Source organism: Phacochoerus africanus, chromosome 1 (genome assembly GCF_016906955.1).
Source record: "Phacochoerus africanus isolate WHEZ1 chromosome 1, ROS_Pafr_v1, whole genome shotgun sequence".
NCBI classification, from domain to species: Eukaryota; Metazoa; Chordata; class Mammalia; order Artiodactyla; family Suidae; genus Phacochoerus; species Phacochoerus africanus.
The window spans coordinates 109,891,060-109,912,752 of NC_062544.1; the positions used below are offsets into that span (position 1 = coordinate 109,891,060).

The window sequence follows — 21,693 nt, forward strand, 5'->3', positions numbered from 1 at the left end:
ATTAGAGAGCTGACCCCAGGTGCTAACATCACCCTGTTTATTGAAGCTTCAATTATCAAGGGCCTCATAAATAACTTCTCTCATATCGTTTTTTCAATAATGGCACACTTGGATGGAAAGATTATTATGCCTTCTAAAATTACATCCATAACATGAGAAAAATCTTGAGAGCACGTTAAGTAAAAATAAAAGGAGGCATTCCTGCTGTAGGGCATCAGGATCAGCGACATCTCTGGAGCACTGGGATGCAGGTTCAATCCCTGGCCTGGCGCAGTGGGTTGAGGATCCAGTGTTGCCACAGCTGTGGCTCAGATCTGATCTCTGGCCCAGGAACTCCATATGCCGAAGGGTGGCCAAAAAATAAAAATAAATAAATAAAGGGAATAGTGTGAAGATGGCAGACTGAACATACATATATACTTTTGCTCCTCTTCATGAACGAATTCTTTTTTGAAGGCATAAACCTTACAGAAGGACAAAGAGGAAGAGAAGGGAGGTGGCCGTAACCAAGTGTCAATAGCTAGAGAGCTGGACAATGACAGCCTATCAATCTTAGACCTGCTCAATCTTAGACCAGCAGCAGTGGAAACAAAACAAAACCTGACCATCTCACCTGATCCCCTGAGGCTCAGGCACAGGAAAAGGAGGGCATGTCTAGAGGTGGAAGGCAGGGCTAAAAGAAGGTCAGGTTCTTAGTCTAGAACCAGATCCCTGCCCTCATCCATGTCACAGAGCTACTGCTCCTGCAGAAGATTGAGGCTTATCCATGGGAGGAGTCAAACAGAGTCCCTGGATTGGGGACCATCAGGCACATCTAGAGAAGGGAGGTGGCAATTACAGGATGAGTGTTGGATACTGAGCTTTCTCCTCCCCAACCCTCCTCTGTCCAGAGCATGGGCTTCCAGGCCTGTCTGCCTGCAGAACAGGAGACAATTCTTCTCTGTGGCCTACAGACAAATCAGAAATACTCACTCCCAGGGGGCAGGATGAGGTAGGGAGCATGCTGGTGACATGGGGGCTCTATAGCAATGCCGTCAAAGACAAAGCCCTGGCCTGACACACACTGGGAGCTTCCAGGCAGCTTCTTAGTGTTCCCGAAACCCAGTGCCTCCAGACCTCCCAGAGAGCCCCAACATGCCAGACAAAGACAAACACCTTAAAAGAAAAAGTAGACTCTGAAAGACAACATCTTCTTAAAAAAGCTATCAATCCCAAGATAGATAAGACATTATCCCATGAAATGAACACAAGACAAAATTTTTAGAAGAAAATGTAGGACTTATCTATAAAAGTAGAAAAATAGAGCCGCAAGAATCTAGAATCACAAGATTCATTCATTCACAAAACAAACAGACAGCTCGTGGAAATTAAAAACTTGATAGCAGAAGTGAAGTTTTCTATTGAAGAATTGTTACATAAACTTGGGGAACTCTCCATGAAATAGCAGAGCCTGGAGGCTTTCAGCTCACAAGGAATGACTTCCCCCAAAACCCCACCCCAATCAAGCACCCTAAGCCATAGATAACAGCCCCACAGCCAGTCCTAAGGGACCCCAGGGGAGCTCTCCCCACCAAGACCCCAGAGGCTCCCCTGCCCGTTCACCCCTTGATGACCTCCTACAGAGGCCAGGGCCGCTGCCTGGTGTGATGTTAGAGGCCAGAACCATCTCGTGGCCAGGGGCACCCTAAGATGGCGAAAATCCCTTAATGGAGCTTCTCACTCCTTAAGTAGGTATAAGATTGAAACACAAATCTCTCTGGGGGAGGAAAACAGCCAGTGAAATTCATACTAATGAATGATGTATGCGGCCCCAGCCTTCCCTGGGTGGGTACCAATGAGGACAGGGTACCGGCTCAGAGAACCAAGTGGAGGGGAAAAAAAGGCTGTAATGAAGATACCATCCACATAGGTCCCCTTGGGGTCTCCCCAGCCTGTTGACTTATAACTCCCTTCCTATCCCCTCATCACACTAGAAACTTAATAAATGCTCTTTAAAATGATTTTCCAAAGGTGCTGTGAGCCGAGAGGACTCAGCAAGTTCACCAGCACACAATGGCACATGATTTCCCAGTGGTATTTAATTAGAAATCCAGACAGGCCCTCCTTCTTGCCCAAGAAGAGGCCATGTCCGTCAACCCACGGATCTCAATGATGGGGATGCAGGAGAAAGACCCCTGAAGAGGTTTTAGTCACAGTCTCTTCCAGTTTTATAAGGTTGTGTCCTCACAAGTCAGTGTCACAGAATATCCCCTCATTTGATCCTCAGCAGTCCTCAGAGGGGGTCACGGCAAGCTTTAGCACCATTTGACAGAGAAGGAGATAACATGTATGCAAGTGGGATCAACTGCCTCAGGTCACATGGCCAATAAAGGATCACCCCAATTATTTGGTCTCCCAGCCCAGAGCCCTTTCAGCCACAAAATGGAAGGATAAAAAGAGACAGAGGACAGGTCCCACTGAATGGACAGTAGCCTGAGTTCACCCTCACCCCACAAGGTGCTGCTTTAACCAGAAAACCATAGACCACAGGCAACCCTGAGATGAATCTCCAAGCCAAGTGGCAGACTGGGGGAAGTGGGACCAGGAAGCACCTGTACACACCTGAGGAAACAAAGAGGGGCGCCTTTGTCCTGACCTCGGAAACCCTGAGGCAACTGGCTAATGGATCTATGAAAATCCTTTGTGGCTCTACTCTCTGTAATAAATCAACAAAGTCACCGCCCACAGAGTGGTGTAAGGCAAGTCAAATGCTCAATGCATTTAAAAAAAAAAGGAAGAAAAAAAAAAGGAAAGAGTTATTTTTAATGTGGGGGATGGGACATGGCAGATCAAGCATTTTAAAGGCTGCGCCATCCTGGGGAGCTGCTGGAAGGGATCCAGGGGGATCCCACTGCTCTCCCCAGGACTAATAGTCTTTCACTGTGGGAGAGACATGAGAACCCAGTTTAGAGCCAGCAAGTGCTTCTCCACATCCTGGGAAAAGCCTCTGAAGACCAGAGTGCCAAGGTCAATGCCCTGAGCTCAGCCTAGCAGCAGTCATCCTCCACAGCACTGCAAAGCGCCTCCACTTGCTTCAGGAACAGAAACGCATGGACTCACCTTCCAGTGCTCCCCGAAAAGTTCAAACACAAATTCACTGCTCCGTTTGTGTCCCTCCTTGGAAAGTGAACTCTGCCTTGCAAGAGAATTCCTTTCAATCTTGTCCAGAAGTCTCACACTGGTGTCTACAAAGCCATTCTTGCAGTACACAGCCTGAGGGATGCCTTTCCTTCTGCACTCAGCCACGAAGTTCCACTCTTCCTTTATCCTAAAATGGGCAGCAGAGGCCCTGGTTACCTCCTGGGAATCACCATCACTTGCCTGGAGGAGCCAGGCAAGCTACCTGGGCACAGGCGCAGGCCTTCTCATTACTTGCAATTTCCCAACTGCAGCCCTCCCCATTACTCACCCCCCCGCCCCGCCCCGTCCCTGTCCCTCATTTCTTTTTTTCCTCTGCTGTGGGAACTGTAAGGGGATTTTAAACTCTTGGAGTTGTAAATTATTCACAACTGACTAAAGAAGTAGAGGAGATGCATTAGATGGCTAAAATTTCTACCTGTGCATTTGATTGACTAAAATTTCCTTTAATATTACGAGGTCCCACCCCAAATTTTTAAAAAATGCAAGGCCACAGGAATTTGTTGATCTTTCAAGATAGAAATATACAGGCAGCCCCAGTTTATAAAATACTTGACTTTATCTTTTGTCTTTTTTTTTTTAGGACCACACTTGTGGCATATGGAGGTTCCCAGGCTAGGGGTCTAATCGGAGCTGTAGCTGCCGGCCTGCACCACAGCCACAGCAACACCAAATCCAAGCCACATCTGCGACCTACACCACAGCTCACAGCAATGCCGGATCCTTAATCCACTGAGCCAGGCCAGGGAACGACCCCATAACCTCATGGTTCCTAGTTGGATTCATTTCCGCTGCACCATGACAACAACTCCTAAAATACCTGACTTTAGAAGATCATGTGTCAGCCACCTTGGGAAACTTCACTCCTGCAGATGCACCTGTTATTAATAAACTCCAGGTCCAGTCAGACACTGGAGCTGGCCCAGGACTCCTCAGCTTCCCCTCCATCCCCAGTACCTTCCTGTTGCTACTTCTCTGACCTGTCATTTTGTAGTTTTCTGCATTAATGACTTATCTCCCCAACTTGGTCATAAGCTCCATGATGATGGGCCATGTCTTGATGCCCTTCAGATGCCCACACAGTCATTAGAACAGTGTTTTTGCACATGGGGACGTTTATCCATGTAGAGGTTTGATATCTGCTCGGAGCCTTTAAAAGATTAATTTTCTATGCAGTACAAAAACAAAGTTCATTGTGGTTGTTCTTCAAATCTATTACAAAGACATTGTCTCAAAATAAAGTAGCCCACCTTGGATAGCAACTTGGTGAAAACACACTCAGGAAATCATTTGGGCCCTGCTCAGCCCCACCCAGGGACTTGGTAGCAGGCAGGATCCAGGGCTTCAACAAGGGGCTATTTTAGAAACATGCTGCACATGCAGCCCCGTTCTCTATATGGCCTGAGGCAGTACAAACGCTGAATACATATGAAACAAACCTTGTAGTAGAGAGTCAGTCCTAGTATGGAAACTCTTAGGTGGTATGGGGGTGGGGGGAAGAAAGTACACTAGAATCACCGTCAGCCCTGGGGTCCTAAGCAAGCCTAGGGGGGTTTAGAGGGACAAGAACATCTTTGAAGACTGGGCATGTGCAAAGTCCTGGCTTGGGCTGCAAGGCATTGTCAACTGTAAGAAGAAATGTAAGGTTGAAAAAAGCAAGAGAGTCTTGGGTATCCTTGGGAAAGCTGGAGCCTTGGAAAGTTTTATCCAGTCCTAAAGGGGTGTGCACCTTTGCCACTGACTAGGCTATTTTACAACTCTGCAGAGATTGAAGTTAACTGGTAGAAAGTTGATAGCAATACAAATCACTCTTGTCTACAGACACAAATGAATTCTGACCCGTGAAGGGACAACCTCCCCCTACCTCTGAAAAGCTAGTTTGTCCCATTTGCGAGTTCATTTCAATATGCCTGATCTCCAAATGTGTCTGTCCTTTGGATTCTCCTTTAAACTGGCTATAACATCTTACTGCTTCTCGCATATAAATAATGAGAAAAATAAAATCTTTAACACATGTTCCTTTTACATCTGTAACAGAGTCATCATTTCACCTTTTAAAAAAATTATGCTTTGATTGCGGCTGCAGCTCAGATTCTATCCCTGGCCTGGGAACTTCCATACACCTCAGGTGCAGCCAAAAAAAAAAAAAATATATATATATATATGCTTTAGCACAAGTTAGGTGCTCTGTGATCACTCCAAGTTTCAGAAGTTGGGCAGGGGAGTTCCCGTCATGGCGCAGTGGTTAACGAATCCGACTAGGAACCATGAGGTAGCGGGTTTGGTCCCTGCCCTTTCTCAGTGGGTTAACGATCCGGCGGTGCCGTGAGCTGTGGTGTAGGTTGCAGACACGGCTCGGATCCCGAGTTGCTGTGGCTCTGGTGTAGGCCGGTGGCTGCAGCTCCGATTAGACCCCTAGCCTGGGAACCTCCATATGCCGCGAGAGCGGCCCAAGAAATAGCAACAACAACAACAAAAGACAAAAAAAAAAAAAAAAAAGAAGTTGGGCAGGGATGCTGTGAGGTGGGGTGAGATAGCCCAGATCTCTTCCCCATGTTCCTTCTTGTCCTGGGATTATTTTCACCTCCACACTTATGTAGCTTCAATTGCTTTCAGTCCTGTTTGATTCTTTGTTTCACCCCGTGGGCACTCAAGATTAGGTCTTTGCTTGGAGTGATCATAATTTCCCATTCTTGAAGTTCCCTGTGGCCTAGCCGTTGGGGACTTGGCATTGCCACTACTGTGGCTTGGGTTCAGTCCCTGGCCTGGGTACTTCTGCATGCCATGGGCATGGCTAGCAATAATAATAAAAACAATAACTTCTCATGCCTAAGATAACTTGATGTACAGATGCTCCAGGAGAACAAGTGAGGAGGGAAATGAAAGATAGATTCTGGCAATGTAATATGATAGCTATTAAGCTCTATATAACACATCTTTCCTATATCACATATTACAAATTGATGTGACTATTTCACATATCTTGGTACAGTCAACATAAAATAGAGAAAACCAGGAAATTAGATATGCTACTTAAAAAATATTTAAATGCCTGTCCATCAACAGATGAATGGATAAAGATGTGGTATACACACACACACACAATGAATATTACTGTTACAGCAGCTGCCCAGCAGCCCTGAGCCACAGCGTATCAGCTCTGGTGACAGCCCTGTGGCTATAGTGTACCAGCTCCAGCAGCTCTGTGGCTGCAGTGTATCAGCTCTTTTACCTGGCGAGAAACCAAGCCAGCACTTGGAGAATTGGAGAACTCAGGTTTATTATGCTGGCAGGCTCAGAGGAGATTGCTCTCTGGAATCTGAGCCCCAAAGAGGGATTTCACAAGGCTTTTATGGGCTAGTTCTTCCAGGTCTGTGCTTGGCGGACCAGAGTGAGAACTGGCAAAGTAATAGATGCAGAAACAAGTTTACAGAAGCACATGTGTGGGGGAGGGGTGGCTGGGGCAGTTGGCTGGACTTTGCTTGGTCATCATGGCCGGGGTCTCTCCTTTCTGCATTTTTTTTTTGTCTTTTTGCTATTTCTTGGGCCGCTCCCGTGGCATATGGAGTTTCCCAGGCTAGGGGTCCAATCAGAGCTGTAGCCACCAGCCTACACCAGAGCCACAGCAACTCGGGATCCGAGCCGCGTCTGCAACCTACACCACAGCTCATGGCAACGCCGGATCGTTAACCCACTGAGCAAGGGCAGGGACTGAACCCGCAACCTCATGGTTCCTAGTCGGATTCGTTAACCACTGCGCCACGACGGGAACTCCCTTTCTACATTTTTATCAGGACATTTTCTCCTACATTACTAGTCATAAAAAAAGAAATAATGCCATTTACAACAACATAGATGGACCTAGAGATTATCATACTAAGTGAAGTAAGCCAGACAAAGACAAATACCATATGATACCATTTATATGTGGAATCTAAGAAAAGGACACAAAAGAACTTATTTACAAAACAGAAATAGACTCACCTAGAAAACAAACTTATGGGGACCAGAGGGAAGGAGGAGGGATATTAGGAGACTGAGATAAAAATATACACACTATATATAAATAAAACAGACACCCAGCAAGAACCTCTTTTATATATAACTAAATATATCTAACTGAATCACTTTATTATACACCTGAAACAAAAAAAAACACTGTAAATCAACTATACTTCAATGAAAATTTTTTAAAAATTTAAATACCAAATAATTTTTGGATATCTTTTTTTTTAAATGCTTTATGTCTCAGTCCCTTTAACATTGAATGATATTAAGAAAAACCTAATGAAAGTCACACTGAGAATATAAGCTATTTTTACAATTTCATTCTCTTCCTTGAGAATAATTAACAAAAATAGAATGTCATTGTCTTTATACTTTATCACCTATATAATTGAATAATCTTCCCCTTGAGTCAATTTTAGTAGAACTTCAAATACAAAATTAACATACAAAAAATGCCATTAGAGCTCTATTAATTAAGTCAATAAGCGTGCAAATATAAGACTCTTTCCTAGGAAATGAGCCCACAATTTTAGCTTACATGGCAAATGGCCTCATTGGATGAAAATCTCCTCACTTAGAGCTTAACAATAGTGCCTCTATCTCTCCCTCTAAGTGACAGATTTTCATTCAGGGAGAGTGATGTGCTGTATTTTATCTCTACTTAAAACTTTTAAGTGTTGGCATATACCTCATAGAACAAATACAGCTATCACAAAATGAAATATCATATAGTGAGGTAACAGAAAGCTAGAGGGTTTTGCCTGGTTTAGCACATTTAAATTAACCAGATAATTGCCTTTTATATCAGGCATTCATCAGTTTTTCAATATATTAACTTCCCCACAGATAACAGATTTTAAGAAACTAAAGGTTAACCTTCATATAGTCCTAACAATTACAGAATGAATCATATTATGGAACTTCAAAGGTATCTGCAAAAAGGGTAAATTCACTACATTCATTTCTGCAGGTCCTGGGAAACTAATAAGTTTCTTTCTTGAACACCATAAACCTCCCACCACCCTCCCTCCTCACCATCCAGCTAGTTTGGTGGCTGGTTTTCTTATCTTGAGCTAGAAAAGCCTAACAAATTCCCAAGGTGTTTTCTGTCTTAGGTTAAGATATGACACAGCACAAGCCCCATGGCACCGAGCCTAATGCAGGGCCTTCCCTGTGTACGTGAGACTTGTGAATGTGGACACAAAGCCATTTGGCACCACGAAAGGGACCAAGATCAAGAGGAAAAAAGCTTGCAGAGCTTGGTTCTCAGCTCCTGCAGGTAGCCCCAGTTGCCAGAACCCGTAGGGGGTCCCCTTGACTACAGACATCTCCATAGACCTTCCAGGGCTTGAGTTCCTGTTCAGTTGTCCCACCCTAGAGGAACCCCAGATGCTGGGAGTGAGAGTAAGTTGGAGCAGGGTTAAGAGCCACTTGGGGCTGAAAAGGCCCTGAGACCTTATGTAATTCGTGCTATAGATCCCTAAGACCCATTGCCACCAGTGTCGCCTAGGCAAGGCCTGAGTGCAGGATAGGGAGCAGCTATCACATGGCTCACACGGGGGTGGGGAGGGCATCAGACAGCCAGCTAAGAGCATCTAAGCTGTCTTCTCAGAATGTGCTGTAGAGGAATTTATTATGTCTTTGTTTTTTCTGTGCCTAGTATGGTGCCTGGAATACATGCGGGTCCTTATAGCTATGAGTGTTATTGTTGCAGGAATTGAGTATTCATTGTGGGCAACAGTTTAAAGATTCTGAAATTCAGTGAGCCAGTGTCACTGACAAGGAGAAATCTCAGAGGAGAAGCAGCCCCTCCACAACAAAACTGCAGCCAGCTCAGACCTCTATTCTCTAAAGAAGCTACAAGGCAAGTAGAGAGAACACATACTTTTCCAATGCACTTTTCTCGAGCCTTTCTGCCTCCTTCTTCTGCCAAGCTTTGTGCTTCTTGACACGAGTTTCCCATAAGGCTCTGACGACAGAAATGTCAAACACGACGACTTTATGTCCCATTTTGGGAACATGAAATTACCTGTTTTAAAAAAAAAATATGTATATATATGTTAGATCCATACACCTACAGAAAAAAACTTTTAACTTGAACTTTAAAGTATGAATAAACCAACTTCACCAAGAATGATGCAATGCCTTGTTTCTTCCAGGTGGTTGCTAATGTTCTTAAGGTTTGAGAGTACTCTTGTCTGAAGTTAAAGTTCAACACTCACCTGGGGTCATCTCCTCTAAACTGTCGTACTTTTCTCCCTACCCCTCAGCTGAAACGTGGGTTCCCAAGTCCCCTGGTCATTTCTCAAGCTTCATGGCTCCACATTCTATTTGAATTTACTTCCCAATAGGTTGTAACATACCCAAAGGTAAGTTTGATGAAGTAATTTACACACACACACACACACAGGCGTGCGCGCACACACGCGCGCGCGCGCGCACACACACCACACACACACACACTTATCCGAGGCTAAACACTAGCCACTATTAAATAACAAAACCAAGCATTGCACCAAACCCCACTGAGTACCTTCCCACCTGGAACTGACCACACAGCCTGGGCTCTTGTCCTGTATGGTTCTCCCTGCAACATGAACCCTCGCAAGCTCCTGATCTCTGTTTAAGTGGTTTTCCAAGTGCAAGGAAAGTCAGACTCAGGTACCTCTGGGTCATCAGCTCTTAGTGAGATCTAGCACAGTGCCTGGCACATAGGAGGCCCTCCAGAACTATTTGTTGAAAGAATGAGTAAATGAATGAATGGAAGTGAATAAAAGATTTTCGTCCAGATTGCTTTGCTCTCATCCTACTCACCAAGCTTTCTCTCTTCTTTTTATTTCCCCACCTCATCTTTACTGTGTTTTTTAAGATAACCTTTGCTCATTGCAAAAATAAAAAAATCAGGACATAAAAGTGCATTTCAACATTCACTCCATTAAGCTATACTTATCTCCCTTATCTAAGTAAAACAAGTTTCTAGATATATTGTTTTTAACTTCGCCTATCTACAGCATCGAAATCTGGCTAAATCTATTTCCTGATTTGCACAAATACATGGAGTGTCAGTTGGCAAATAGTAGGGCTGTTGAATATGCTCTGTACCAATTTCAGACACTTCTACACAGCAGTAAAATGGGGATAGGAAAACAAATACTTAATGTTCAGACTCAAGTTTGTTCTCTCTACCAGTGTCTTGCTATCAATGTCTGAGTCAGACATTGATCTGGCTTGAGTTTGTGCAGCTGAACATTTGGAGGTCCATAAGTTTAATCTGAAGAACTGAAAACACCGACCCCAATTGATTTCCTTCTTTCCTTCAGCTTCTCATATCTGGGGCTATCTTTTCTCTCCCTTAAAATTCTTTTACCTAAAGGAGATTTTTTTTTCTTTTTTTTTGCTATTTCTTGGGCCACTCCCGCAGCATATGGAGGTTCCCAGGCTAGGGGTTGAATCGGAGCTGCAGCCTCCGGCCTACGCCAGAGCCACAGCAACGCGGGATCCGAGCTGCGTCTGCAACCTACACCACAGCTCACGGCAACGCCAGATCGTTAACCCACTGAGCAAGGGCAGGGACCGAACCCACAAGCTCATGGTTCCTAGTCGGATTCATTAACCACTGCGCCACGACGGGAACTCCTAAAGGAGATTTTTGACAAAGGTACAAAGGGTGCAAGTTTTTGTGTGAACATTATGTTTTCAATTCCCTTGGGTAAATTCATAGGAGAAAAGTTGGAAGATCATATGTTAACTCTTTTTTCCTTTTTAGGAACTTCCAGACTGTTTTCCAAAGTGGATGCACCATTTTACATTCCCACCTGCAGTGTATGAGGATTCCAGTATCTCCACTTGTTATTTTCTGTCCTTGTATTATACCCATCCTAGTGGATGTGAAGGATATCTTGTTTTGATTTGCAGGGAGCTGGGAAGATACAAGGAGCTGAGGAAGGGAGCTTGCCTGAATGGTGCAATTCCGAAGGCAGGCTCCTAATCAGAAAAAGGGGCCTGTCTGAACGGTGCAATTCCGAGGGCAGATTCCTAAACAAGGAGACGTCTGCCTGTACAGCGCAATTCCGAGGACAGAGAAGACAATAAGGCTCGCCTGCTGACATTGGTGGGGAACTGAATTTTCCAGGAAACAATTTCCATTTTGTGTTAGTGGGGATTGTTCCATGGATGACTTAGTCTTTTCTGTTATTCACTTGTTATTCAGTTTTCCTCAGTCTTTCCTGATTATTTACTTATTATTCTTATTTTTCATTCTTATTTTCCTGTGGTGATTTGTGATTTAACAAAATTACAACAATGATATAATAAAAATTTCATCCTGAAGGACTTTCCCCTATTTAAATTCAGCTTAGTTAAAACATAGTGTTTATCTACTAACGAGTTACATAGTAAACTTTAGAGTTAGGATTTTAATGAGGTTCATAGAAGTTAGACATATATTATCCAAGAAACCTAGCTGTGAGTTTTGTCCTTGATTTTAAAACCTTTTAAGTGATAGCTAGTTAAGTTGGTTTATATTTTCTTACACTGTCTCCCTGCCATAATGCTTTAAAGATAAGCACAGTCTAAAAACAAGATTTGTGAATGCCAAATTCTTGTGTCTGTGACCTCTTCAAATTGTAAAGACTGGCTGGCCATGGGATGATTTGTACTGAGTCTCCTCCTTTCCACATGATATATTGTACCTAATTGCCCTTAAATTGTACTCACTAAATTTAGTTAAAACCAAGATCTTAAAACATGATGTATAGCTGCTATACCATGTACTAGTTAACCAACGTACTTTTAACACTGTGATGTAAACTGTAGTGAAAAACTGTCTATACAATCAACCACTTATGCCAATAAAATTTGAGCAGTCCAGTGCCCTGAAAGAAGGAACAAAGAGGCTGTCTCCATATGTACATTTGCCGACACTATCCATCTCCTATCAGGAAAGTGTATACTCCCTGGCTGCTGGAGCTGGCCTCCAGCATTGATTTACATTTCCCTGATAACTAATGATTCTGAGCATCTTTTTATGTGATTATTGGCCATTTGCATATACCTTCTTGAAAGAAATGTCTAGTTAGACTCTTTGCCCATTTAAAAAAAATTTTTTTGTCTTCTTAGGGCTGTATCTGTGGCATATGGAGGTTTCCAGGCTAGGGGTCAAACTGGAGCTACAGCTGCCAGCCTACGCCACAGCCACAGCAACACGGGATCCGAACCATGTCTGTGACCTACACCACAGTTCACTGCAACACTGTATCCTTAACCCACTGAGTGAGGCCAGGGATTGAACCTGCATCCTCACGAATACTAGTCAGATTCATTTCCTCTGAGCCAAGAGGGGAACTCCTTTGCCCATTTTTTAAATTGAAGCTATTTGTCTTTTTATCATTGAGTCATAATAGTTCTTTACATATTCTAGATACTGGACTTTGACCAGGTAAATAATTTGTAAAAATTCCCTCCCATTCTGTGAGCTGTCTTTTCACTTTCTTGATTCCATCACTTTTAACCTAAATGGATGGTGATAGTAGATGTTAGATTTTATGGGCAGACTCATTGAGTCAACCTTTTCTGACAAGTTCTGTCTTTTAATTGGTATATTTAGGCAATTTTGTGCAATTAAGGATATATTTAGATTCAGGTCTACTATTTCATTATTTGTTTTCTGTTTGATCCCTCTTTTGCTTTCCTCTTTCATACTTTCCAACCTTCTTTTGTGTTATCTGAACATTTTTTACTATTCCATATTATTTTCTCTATTGTGTTTTTTTATTATATTTCTTTGTGTGCTCTTTTCTTTTTCATGGCTGCCCTCAGGAGTATAAGATAAACACTTAACTTCTCTTGGTCTTCTTAGAAACAGCATTTTAACCATTTCAAGTAAGATGTAGAAACCTTACTGACATATAGGTCCCTTTATGCTCTTACCATTACGTTGTAGTTGTCCTATGCATTACATTATTCAATGTTGCATTTTTGACTTCAGATCATCAATATTATTTCAAAGAATTCATGAGGAGGAGGCTAGCCCACCATATCTACCCTGATATTTTCCACTCTGGTATCATTTGCTTTCTGTCTAAAAAACTTCCCTTAACAATTCTTTTAAAGGAGGTCTGCTGACAAATTCTCTATTTTCCTTCATCTAAGAATATCTTTTTTTCACCTCCATTCCTGAAGATTATTTTTTTGCTGGATACAGAATTCCAAGTTGACAGTTCTTTTCTTTCAGCACCTTAAAAAATATTGTGCCAGAGTTCCCGTTATGGCTCAAGGATAATAAACCTGACTAGTATCCATGAGGATGTGGGTTTGATCCCTCGCCTTGCTCAGTGGGTTAAGGATCCAGCACTGCTGTGAGCTGTGCTGTAGGTTGCAGATATGGCTCGGATCTGGCATTGCTGTGGTTATGGCATAGGCCAGCAGCTACAGCTCTGATCTGGCCCTAGCCTGTGAACTTCCATATGTCACAGGTGTGGCCCTAAATAGACACACACACAAATATTGTGCCAAAATAGCCATACAGACCAATGGAACAGAACAGAGAACCCAAAAACAAACCCTGACACCTATGGTCAATTAATCTTCAACAAAGGAGGTAAGAATAGAAAATAGGGAAAAAACAGTCTCTTCAGCAAGTGGTGCTGGCAAAACTGGATAGCTGCTTGGAAATTAATGAAACTAGAACACACCCTCACACCATGCACAAAAATAAAATCAAAATGGCTTAAGGACTTAAACATAAGACAAGACACCATCAAACTCCTATAAGAGAACATAGGCAAAACATTCTCTGACATCAACTGTGCAAATGGTTTCTTAGATCAGTCTCCCAAGGAAACAGAAATAAGCACAAAAAGAAATCAACGGGACCTAACCAAACTGACAAGCTTTTGCACAGCAAAGGAAACCATAAAAAGAAAAAAAGACAACCTACAGAATGGGAGAAAATAGTTTCAAACAATGCAACCAACAAGGGCTTAATCTCCAAAATATACAAACAACTCATACAACTCAACAGCAAAAAAACAAACAACCAAATTGAAAAATGAGAAAAAGACCTGAATAGACATTTCTCCAAAGAAGACAGCTGGCCCACAAGCACATGAAAAATTGCTCAACGAACTGATTATTAGAGAAATGCAAATCAAAACTACTATGAGGTACCACCTCTCACCAGTCAGAATAGCCATCCTTAATAAGTCCATAAATAACAAATGCTAGAGAGAGTGTGGAGAAAAGCGAACCCTCCTACACTGTTGATAGGAACCTAAATTGGTACAACCACTATAGAAAAGAGTATGGGGGTACCTCAGAAACTAAATATAGAACTACCATATGACCCAGCAATCCCATTCCAGGGCATATATCCAGAAAAAACTTTCACTGAAAAAGATGCATTCACCCCTATGTTCATTGCAGCACTACGTACAATAGCCAAGACATGGAAACAACCTAAATGTCCATTGACAGGTGAATGAATTCAGAAATAATGCCATTTGCAGCAACATGGATGGAACTAGAGATTCTCATACTCAGTGAAGTAAGTCAGAAAGAGAATGACAGGTACAATATGATATCATTTATATCTGGAATCTAACATATGGCACAAATGAACCTATCTACAGAAAAGAAACAAACTCATGGACATGGAGAACAGACTTGTGGTTGTCAAGGGTGAAGGGGAGGGAGTGGGATGATGGAATGGGAGTCTAGAGTCAGTAGATGCAAACTATAGCATTTGGAGTGGATAAGCAATGAGATCCTGCTGTATAGCACAGGGAACTATATTCAATCACTTGTGATGGAACATGATGGAGGATAATGTGAGAAAAATAGAGAATATATATATATATATATATATATATATATATATATATACACATATATATATTTGGGTCACTTTACTATACAGCAGAAATTGACAGAACATTATAAATCAACTAGAATTAAAAAATTTTTAAATATATATATTGTGCCAATTTTCTCCAGCCTCCATGGTTTCTAATGAGAAATGCACTGTCATTTAATTCATAATTTCCTGTGGGTGGAAATTCATTTTTATCTGACTACTTTCAAGACTTTATCTTACGGTTTTCCGCAGTTTAATTATAATGAATCTTGGCATGGATTTCTTTGGACTTATCCTATTTGGGATTTCCCCAGGCCTTCTAATCAGTAGGTTTTATATTTTGCCAAATTTGGGGGTCTTCAGCCTTTATTTCCTTACCTATTATTTTCTGCCCTGCATTCCTTTTCCCCTCTATCTAGGACTTTAATAACATAAATATTAGGCCTTTCTATATTGTTCCACATGTTTGGGGGTTTTTTTTTCCACTTTATGGCCATACCTGCAGCATATGGAAGTTCCCAGGCCACAGATTGAATCGAAGCCATAGCTGCGGCAACACCGAATCCTTTAACCCATTGTGCCACTCCAGGGATCAAACCCACACCTCCATAGCGACCCATTCCACCCAAGTCGAATTCTTACCTGACTGTGCCATGGCAGGAACTCTTGTTCCATATATTCTTGAGGCTCTGTTCACTTTTGGTAAATCTCCTTTCCTCTCCTTTTTTCCAATTGGTAATACCCAGTTATCTATCTTCAGATTTCCCCTATATCATCTCCACTATATTTATGAGCCTATCCTGGGGTATTTTATTTCAGTCATTGTCTATTCTATTTATAAATTTTCCATTTAATTCTTTATGTCTTCTATTTCTTTGTTGCTACCTTCTATCTTTCCATTCATACCTCAGGGCAGAAGGAGAGTACCCAAGAAAGGACAAACTTGGAAGAGATTCAGGCCTCATTTTAGAAGTTATGGTTTAGATAGCAAGGAATTCCTCTGTTTGGTCAGGCTGGTCTAGCTTTCTGGACATCTAATAGGCCACCTCCTAGAGTGCGGGTAGAAGATCAGCTGATCAGCAACCAGTGGCATGGTCATGCAGTGCAAGTCCAGGTGCGGGCAGGGGCAGGAGGCCTTCAGGGTATGTAGACCACACAGCAATGTGCAGGAGTGGCAGCTTGGTGTGCAGACCCTTCAGGCCACAGGCAGCTGCATGCAGGCCATGTGGGGGCTTGTAGAGAGAGTCCAGGTACAAGCTTGGGCAGGGGGCCTTCAGAGCACATGGGCTACAGACAGGCTCCGTTTGCTGGATCAAGCAAGAGAGCTGCAGAAAGTTATTGCTAGCCAAGGTTGCCAGGATGCAAAGGGACCACATTCTGGGCTTGTGGCTGGGAGAGGCTCCAACAGATGTCCCACACTGCTGATCCCCCACCCACATTGGAAAAGCATGAATTCTTTTCCTCTTACATTGTCCCTCCAGTGTCTGTTCACTTCAAAGGACAAAACTTAAAGGAATTCCATTGTATATCTCAGAATATACAAACTGAAGGGCGCATTCCAAACTGAGAGGTAACAAGGTGAGAAGTGACACAGTAGGTGAGCAGTAAGTGACCAATTTGGTTTGGGTTCCGACCTCACATTCCAACCTGCCCTCTGAGGGTTGGACTCCCATTTTCACTTTGCAGCGCTATTCAGCTGTTCTGTGGGCACCACCCAGTGGCCATCTGGAAGGTGATGGTCCACCTGGAGTTCTGTTCTCAAAGACTGATATGTGGATTAGGGTCAGGTCTATACAGGAGCAGCTGGAGGAAGAGCCCAGGAATTTATTAGCAATCTTCAAGGTTGTTCTTCTGAGTTCCTCCCTCTTGGTGATCTTCCTAGTCCTTTCAGATTCCTGGGGCTTGCTTTTCCATCCTCTGGCCAGAGGCCTGGGGCTTTAGCTACCTACAGGCTTTGCTGTGCATGTCCTACGAACTGCACTGCATCTGGGCCAAGCAGCAGGAAGACTGAGAGGAAAAAACAATGAGTGTTTCCTCCACCCTCTGGGATCCACAGCTCCTCTGATCAGAAAAAAATATATATATCCCCTCCTCAAGGTCTCGGTGACTGAGGTTCTCTCCTACCAACATTTTCTCCCCACCACCTCTCACTCTGCTACTGCTACAGAATCCTATGGGGGCTGAGGCATGAAAGGATGAAGAAAAGAAAAAAAAGAAAAAGTAAAACAAGGATTTATCCCCACTCTCTAAGTTTTGGGAGTCTCCTTTCTCACTCCTTGAGTAAAATTAGATGCCTTGTATTCAATTCTGTGTCTCAGGCTGCGTTGAGTTCAGGCTGGGGAATACTGGAAGGGGACAATGGGAAACAGACCATAAGTTCTGTGTTGCTTTGAATTCTGGTGTTCTTCCCTCATTCTCCTGCAATTCTTTACTTTTCAGGGCCTTCCTATTGTTTTTCTGTGTGATTTGTCCAGGTTTTATAGCCGCACTTAGTGGGAGGGACAGGCTGAAGTGTGCCTGCTCCATTCTTACCCCAAACCAAAAATCTCTGCATTTAATTTTTTATTTACCTCCTTCCTTACTCTGTTACCTTCAGCTCTGGAGCACCTAAACTGCAAATAACTTAAAGCTTTGAATTTTGATGCAAAAACCTTCATAAAGCAATGCCAATAGCCAGTAATGGGGAAAAAAAATTTAAGACAAAGGATCAGGCAGCCTAGCTTTTGTGAGAAAATATCTGCACATAATCCAAGTCTATACATAAAAGCAAACCAAAAGGCCAAAGTAAAGTGAACTGCTTTTGAGCAGTGTAGACAGCCAGTCACCCAAGAGTAATTCAAGCCTGAAGGCCTGCTTGCTGTCCAAGGTGTGTGTGTGTTCTAGATCAGCCAGTCATGGCTCCAATTTTCTTACTGAATTTCTTTTATTTTCTTAGGCCAGTAAATGCTTGAGAAGTAACCAGATCTGCATATTAACTCTACATTAATCTGCACATTAATTTTTATGCAGTAATTTGGAGAAATATCATTCAAATTCCTATCTTAAAGGAATGGTCTCTTCTTGATGCCTTTGTGTCCTATTTTTAAATAGCTATAAAGCAACATTAGTCTCGGTATTTTGGTGGAAAGGAATGTGTTCTGTTTGTCATCTAACCACATTCACTATTTTCCCTGTATTTCACGAAGCAGAGAAAGAGATTTATTCTTCAACTAAGAGGGGTTTGAATGTGCTAGAATTTAAATTGGGATTTTGCCTATCAGATGTTCTGTTGGTAAATGGGTGTAATGAAAACTACAGACTCTAAGAATGATAAGTGATGACCATGTTTGCTGGGGATCTATAGGTAACATGCAGAGATCCTGGGAAGCTAGGATATACCAGCTGGCTTCCTGTGCAGAACAGGGCTCAGTCCAGGCCTCTCTAGACACTGGACAGGTTCAACTTTAATCCAGGAGGTAGTGGCCCCATGGATGGTGCTGAGACTGGGAAAGGGGTTTTATAACAAGATCCCATGAATCATTCCATCCAGGAAAAGAAAGCCACTTTGGGGAGCAGAGGGGAGGCAGATTCAGGGACAAATGTGGGTGCCAATCCCTTAGCATCTTGGGGAAATGGAAGCCCGCTAGCAAATTCAAAAAGCTAAACCCTTCTTTGTAGCATGAACTCCATTCAACCCAGTCTTTCAGGCAATGACATAAATGTAATTCTCTTTTTTTTTTTTCTGAGAGTTAAGTTTTATTTGGGGCAAAATGAGAACTTAAGCCTGGGAGACAGCATCTCATGTAACCCTGAGAAAACTGCTCTGAGGAGGCCAGGGGGGAGCTAGGATATATAGGAGTTTTGCAACAAAGGGCAGGTGGTAGGGAAAACGTAATTTTCTAAGCATTAACTTTCTGCAGAACTACAGAAATATCACCATGGTATACCCTACTAAAGCAGAAAAAAGAAAAATTCAGCTTTTCAGGATCCAGGCTGGAAACCCTCAAGGCAAATAAAACAATAGCCTCTTAGTTACAACCAAGGAGACTCTCCTGATGTAGCATAAGAATGCTAAGCTTTAGCCTGGGCCTGCATTGAACTTGACAGCAAAGATCCATGGTTCCAAGAGGGCTCTGACTCCAACTCCCTGCTGGAGATCTGGCTTCGCGTGGTGAGAGCAGAATCACGAGAACAAGCCTCCCCAGGCTTGGCTGTGCTGTCCACAGCCACAGAGCATCTTCCAGAGAAGAAAACACCGGAGAGTAGGAGAGGGGAGGGAAGAGAAGTGGCACTCACTGAAACAGAAAGGACACTGGCACAGAAAGTCATCAGGCTCCCTGCCCTCCAGGGCCTAGTGTTTCAGGCCCAAAGGGAAAATATCAACAATCAGACACTCTCAAAGGTTGGAGTCACAGTGGAAAAAAAAAGAAAAAAAATTTTTTTTTTCCTGGAAAAGCCATTTGCTTGACTGTAGGGGTTAGCAAACATTTTTAGTAAAGGGAAAGAGAGTAAATGTTTTATGCCTTGACAACCAGCAGATAAAATTGAAGCTATTATGTGTATACTTAGATAACAAAAGATAAAAGGCTCTGCCTGACCCTCCCTGCTTGCCTGGTGTGGGACTGCCAGAGCAGAGAGCTTGCCTCCATGCCTCTGCCCACTTGCCACCTGCTGGAGGCATTCTCAGGACAAGACCTACCGGCCCAGGACAGAAGGCCTGGCAGCCACGAGCACAGGGGCTGGGGAAGGGGACTTGCTGCAGTCAGCTTCCCTCTCTGTCCCAGTGACACCCAGATGCCTGTGTATCCTCTCCTCCTAGCCACCTCCAGCTGGGCAGCTGACTGGAGGCTAGGTGACTTGCTAAGTCACCAGCTCCTGAGCGTAGATTTGACTGCTTGGTGCCTGGCGGTTGTCAACAGTAAAGTCTCCAAAATGTAAATGGCAGCTAGCATGGACCTTGGGCAGCACTGAGATACAGCTGGCCAGGCAGACAGGTACAGAGAGTCTGGGGGAATGGGGATAGAGGGGGTCACTCCAGCTTAATCTCCATGGCTCACGGTGCTAGCAGCAGGGCCCATGTGCCAGGCCTGAGGGTGATCATTTGCTGTACCCCAGCTTTTGTGAATAATAAAATATAAAATATTTTGCTTTGGAGGATGTGATGGCTTTAAATTACATGCACAAATTCTTTGGCATTCTTCCTTTTAAAAAGGTAGAGCTTAATTCCTCTCTCCTAGAGCAGGGGCTGGGCTTAGTGACTCACTGCTAATGAATACAATGTGGTGAAAGTGATGGTGTATGACTAATGAAAACTAAGTCCTACAAAGTATTACCCTCCTCCTTGGATCACTCACTCTGGGGGAAGTCAGCCACCACGTCCTGAGGATGTTCAAGCAGCCCTATGCCGCCCTATGGAAAAGCTTCATGTGGAGAGAAACGGAGGCCTCCTGCCAACAGCCATGAGTGGAAGCTGTCTTAACAGCAGATCCTAAAGCCTCCATGAGTCCTTCAGATGACTGTAGCCCTGGCCAAAATCTTGATTTCATGAGAGACCCAGAGCCAGAACCATTCAGCTAAGCCACTCCAGGTTTCTGACCTTTAGAAACTATGTGATAACAAATGTTTATCATTTTAAGCTGTTAAGTGTTGGGGTAATTTTTATGCAGCAGTAAATAATAAGGTGGACAGTAAAACAAGAAGCACATATAAAAATCAGTCTTAATTTATAGTGACATCTGGTGTCTACATACAGCTGCTTCCTTGACATACCCACTCAGATACCTCACACACATCGCAAAAGAAACATGATTCCCTCCAAACTTGCTCATTTAGAATCGATCCATCCCTGGCTGCCTTAATTCCCCATCTCAGAACAATTTCATATTTATCTAGAAGTCACTCCTTTATGCTTTTTCTGTCTTCTCACCCAGTCCACCCACCAGATGGACGTGCACAAGCGTGTGTGCACGCGCACACACACACACATATCCATTTATCTTGTAAGTCTTAGATGGCTTGTGTTTCTCACCATCAGTTAGTGCCACATCTGGCCTCAGTGGTGCAAAAACCTCCCAGCTGGTCTCCTGGCTTCCCACCACACCAGGTCCAATCCATTTGCTACACAACAGGGAGCCCCATCTACCAGTGAGAACTAGATCATGCTGCCACCTGGCCCAAGTCCTCCAGAGACTTTGGAATGAGAGGGAGACCCCAGCTCCTCAGGGAGACCCTGGCACAACCTGCCCTCAGTCAGCCCCTCCCACTGGTCCCTCTGCCCTCCTCCTCAGAGCCTGTCCACCCCCTGCTTCTTCCCCCGCCTCAGACCCAGCACACTCTGCCTAGATGCTCTCCTCCTATACATGTGGCTCCCCCACCCCCACACTCCTGAACTCACTTTCAGTATTCTCTACTCAGTGTAGCCTCTGTCTCAGAGAGAGCCCCCTGCTACTCTCTCTCTCTCAGACTGTTGCTTACTTATTTCATTACACATAATATAAGTTGAATCATTTGACCATTGGTTTAATTATGCTTTGTCCAGGGACCGAGCCATGATTTACTGGCAGAAGCAGCCACCTGAGGGGCCCCAGACTTGGGCTCAGAGCCTGTCTCCCCAAGTCAGCCAGTCACCCAGTCACAGACATGGGAACTGTACAGGCTGCGAGGGCTGCAGATGGCAG

At 43.6% G+C, this 21,693-nt stretch overlaps 1 protein-coding gene across 3 annotated transcripts in view; it reads right to left on the minus strand.

The window, feature by feature from the left end:
* Positions 1-21,693, minus strand: part of LRRC2 (leucine rich repeat containing 2) — a 46,167-nt gene that overhangs the window by 22,138 nt on the left and 2,336 nt on the right. For all 3 annotated transcript variants that reach the window (XM_047772180.1, XM_047772161.1, XM_047772171.1), the window contains exons 2-3: positions 9,071-9,214; positions 3,100-3,307 (exon numbers count right to left, since the gene is read on the minus strand). In XM_047772180.1, coding sequence (XP_047628136.1) covers positions 3,100-3,307; positions 9,071-9,195 — 333 coding nt within the window. In that variant the 5' untranslated portion in view covers positions 9,196-9,214. The remainder of the gene's footprint in view (positions 1-3,099; positions 3,308-9,070; positions 9,215-21,693) is intronic.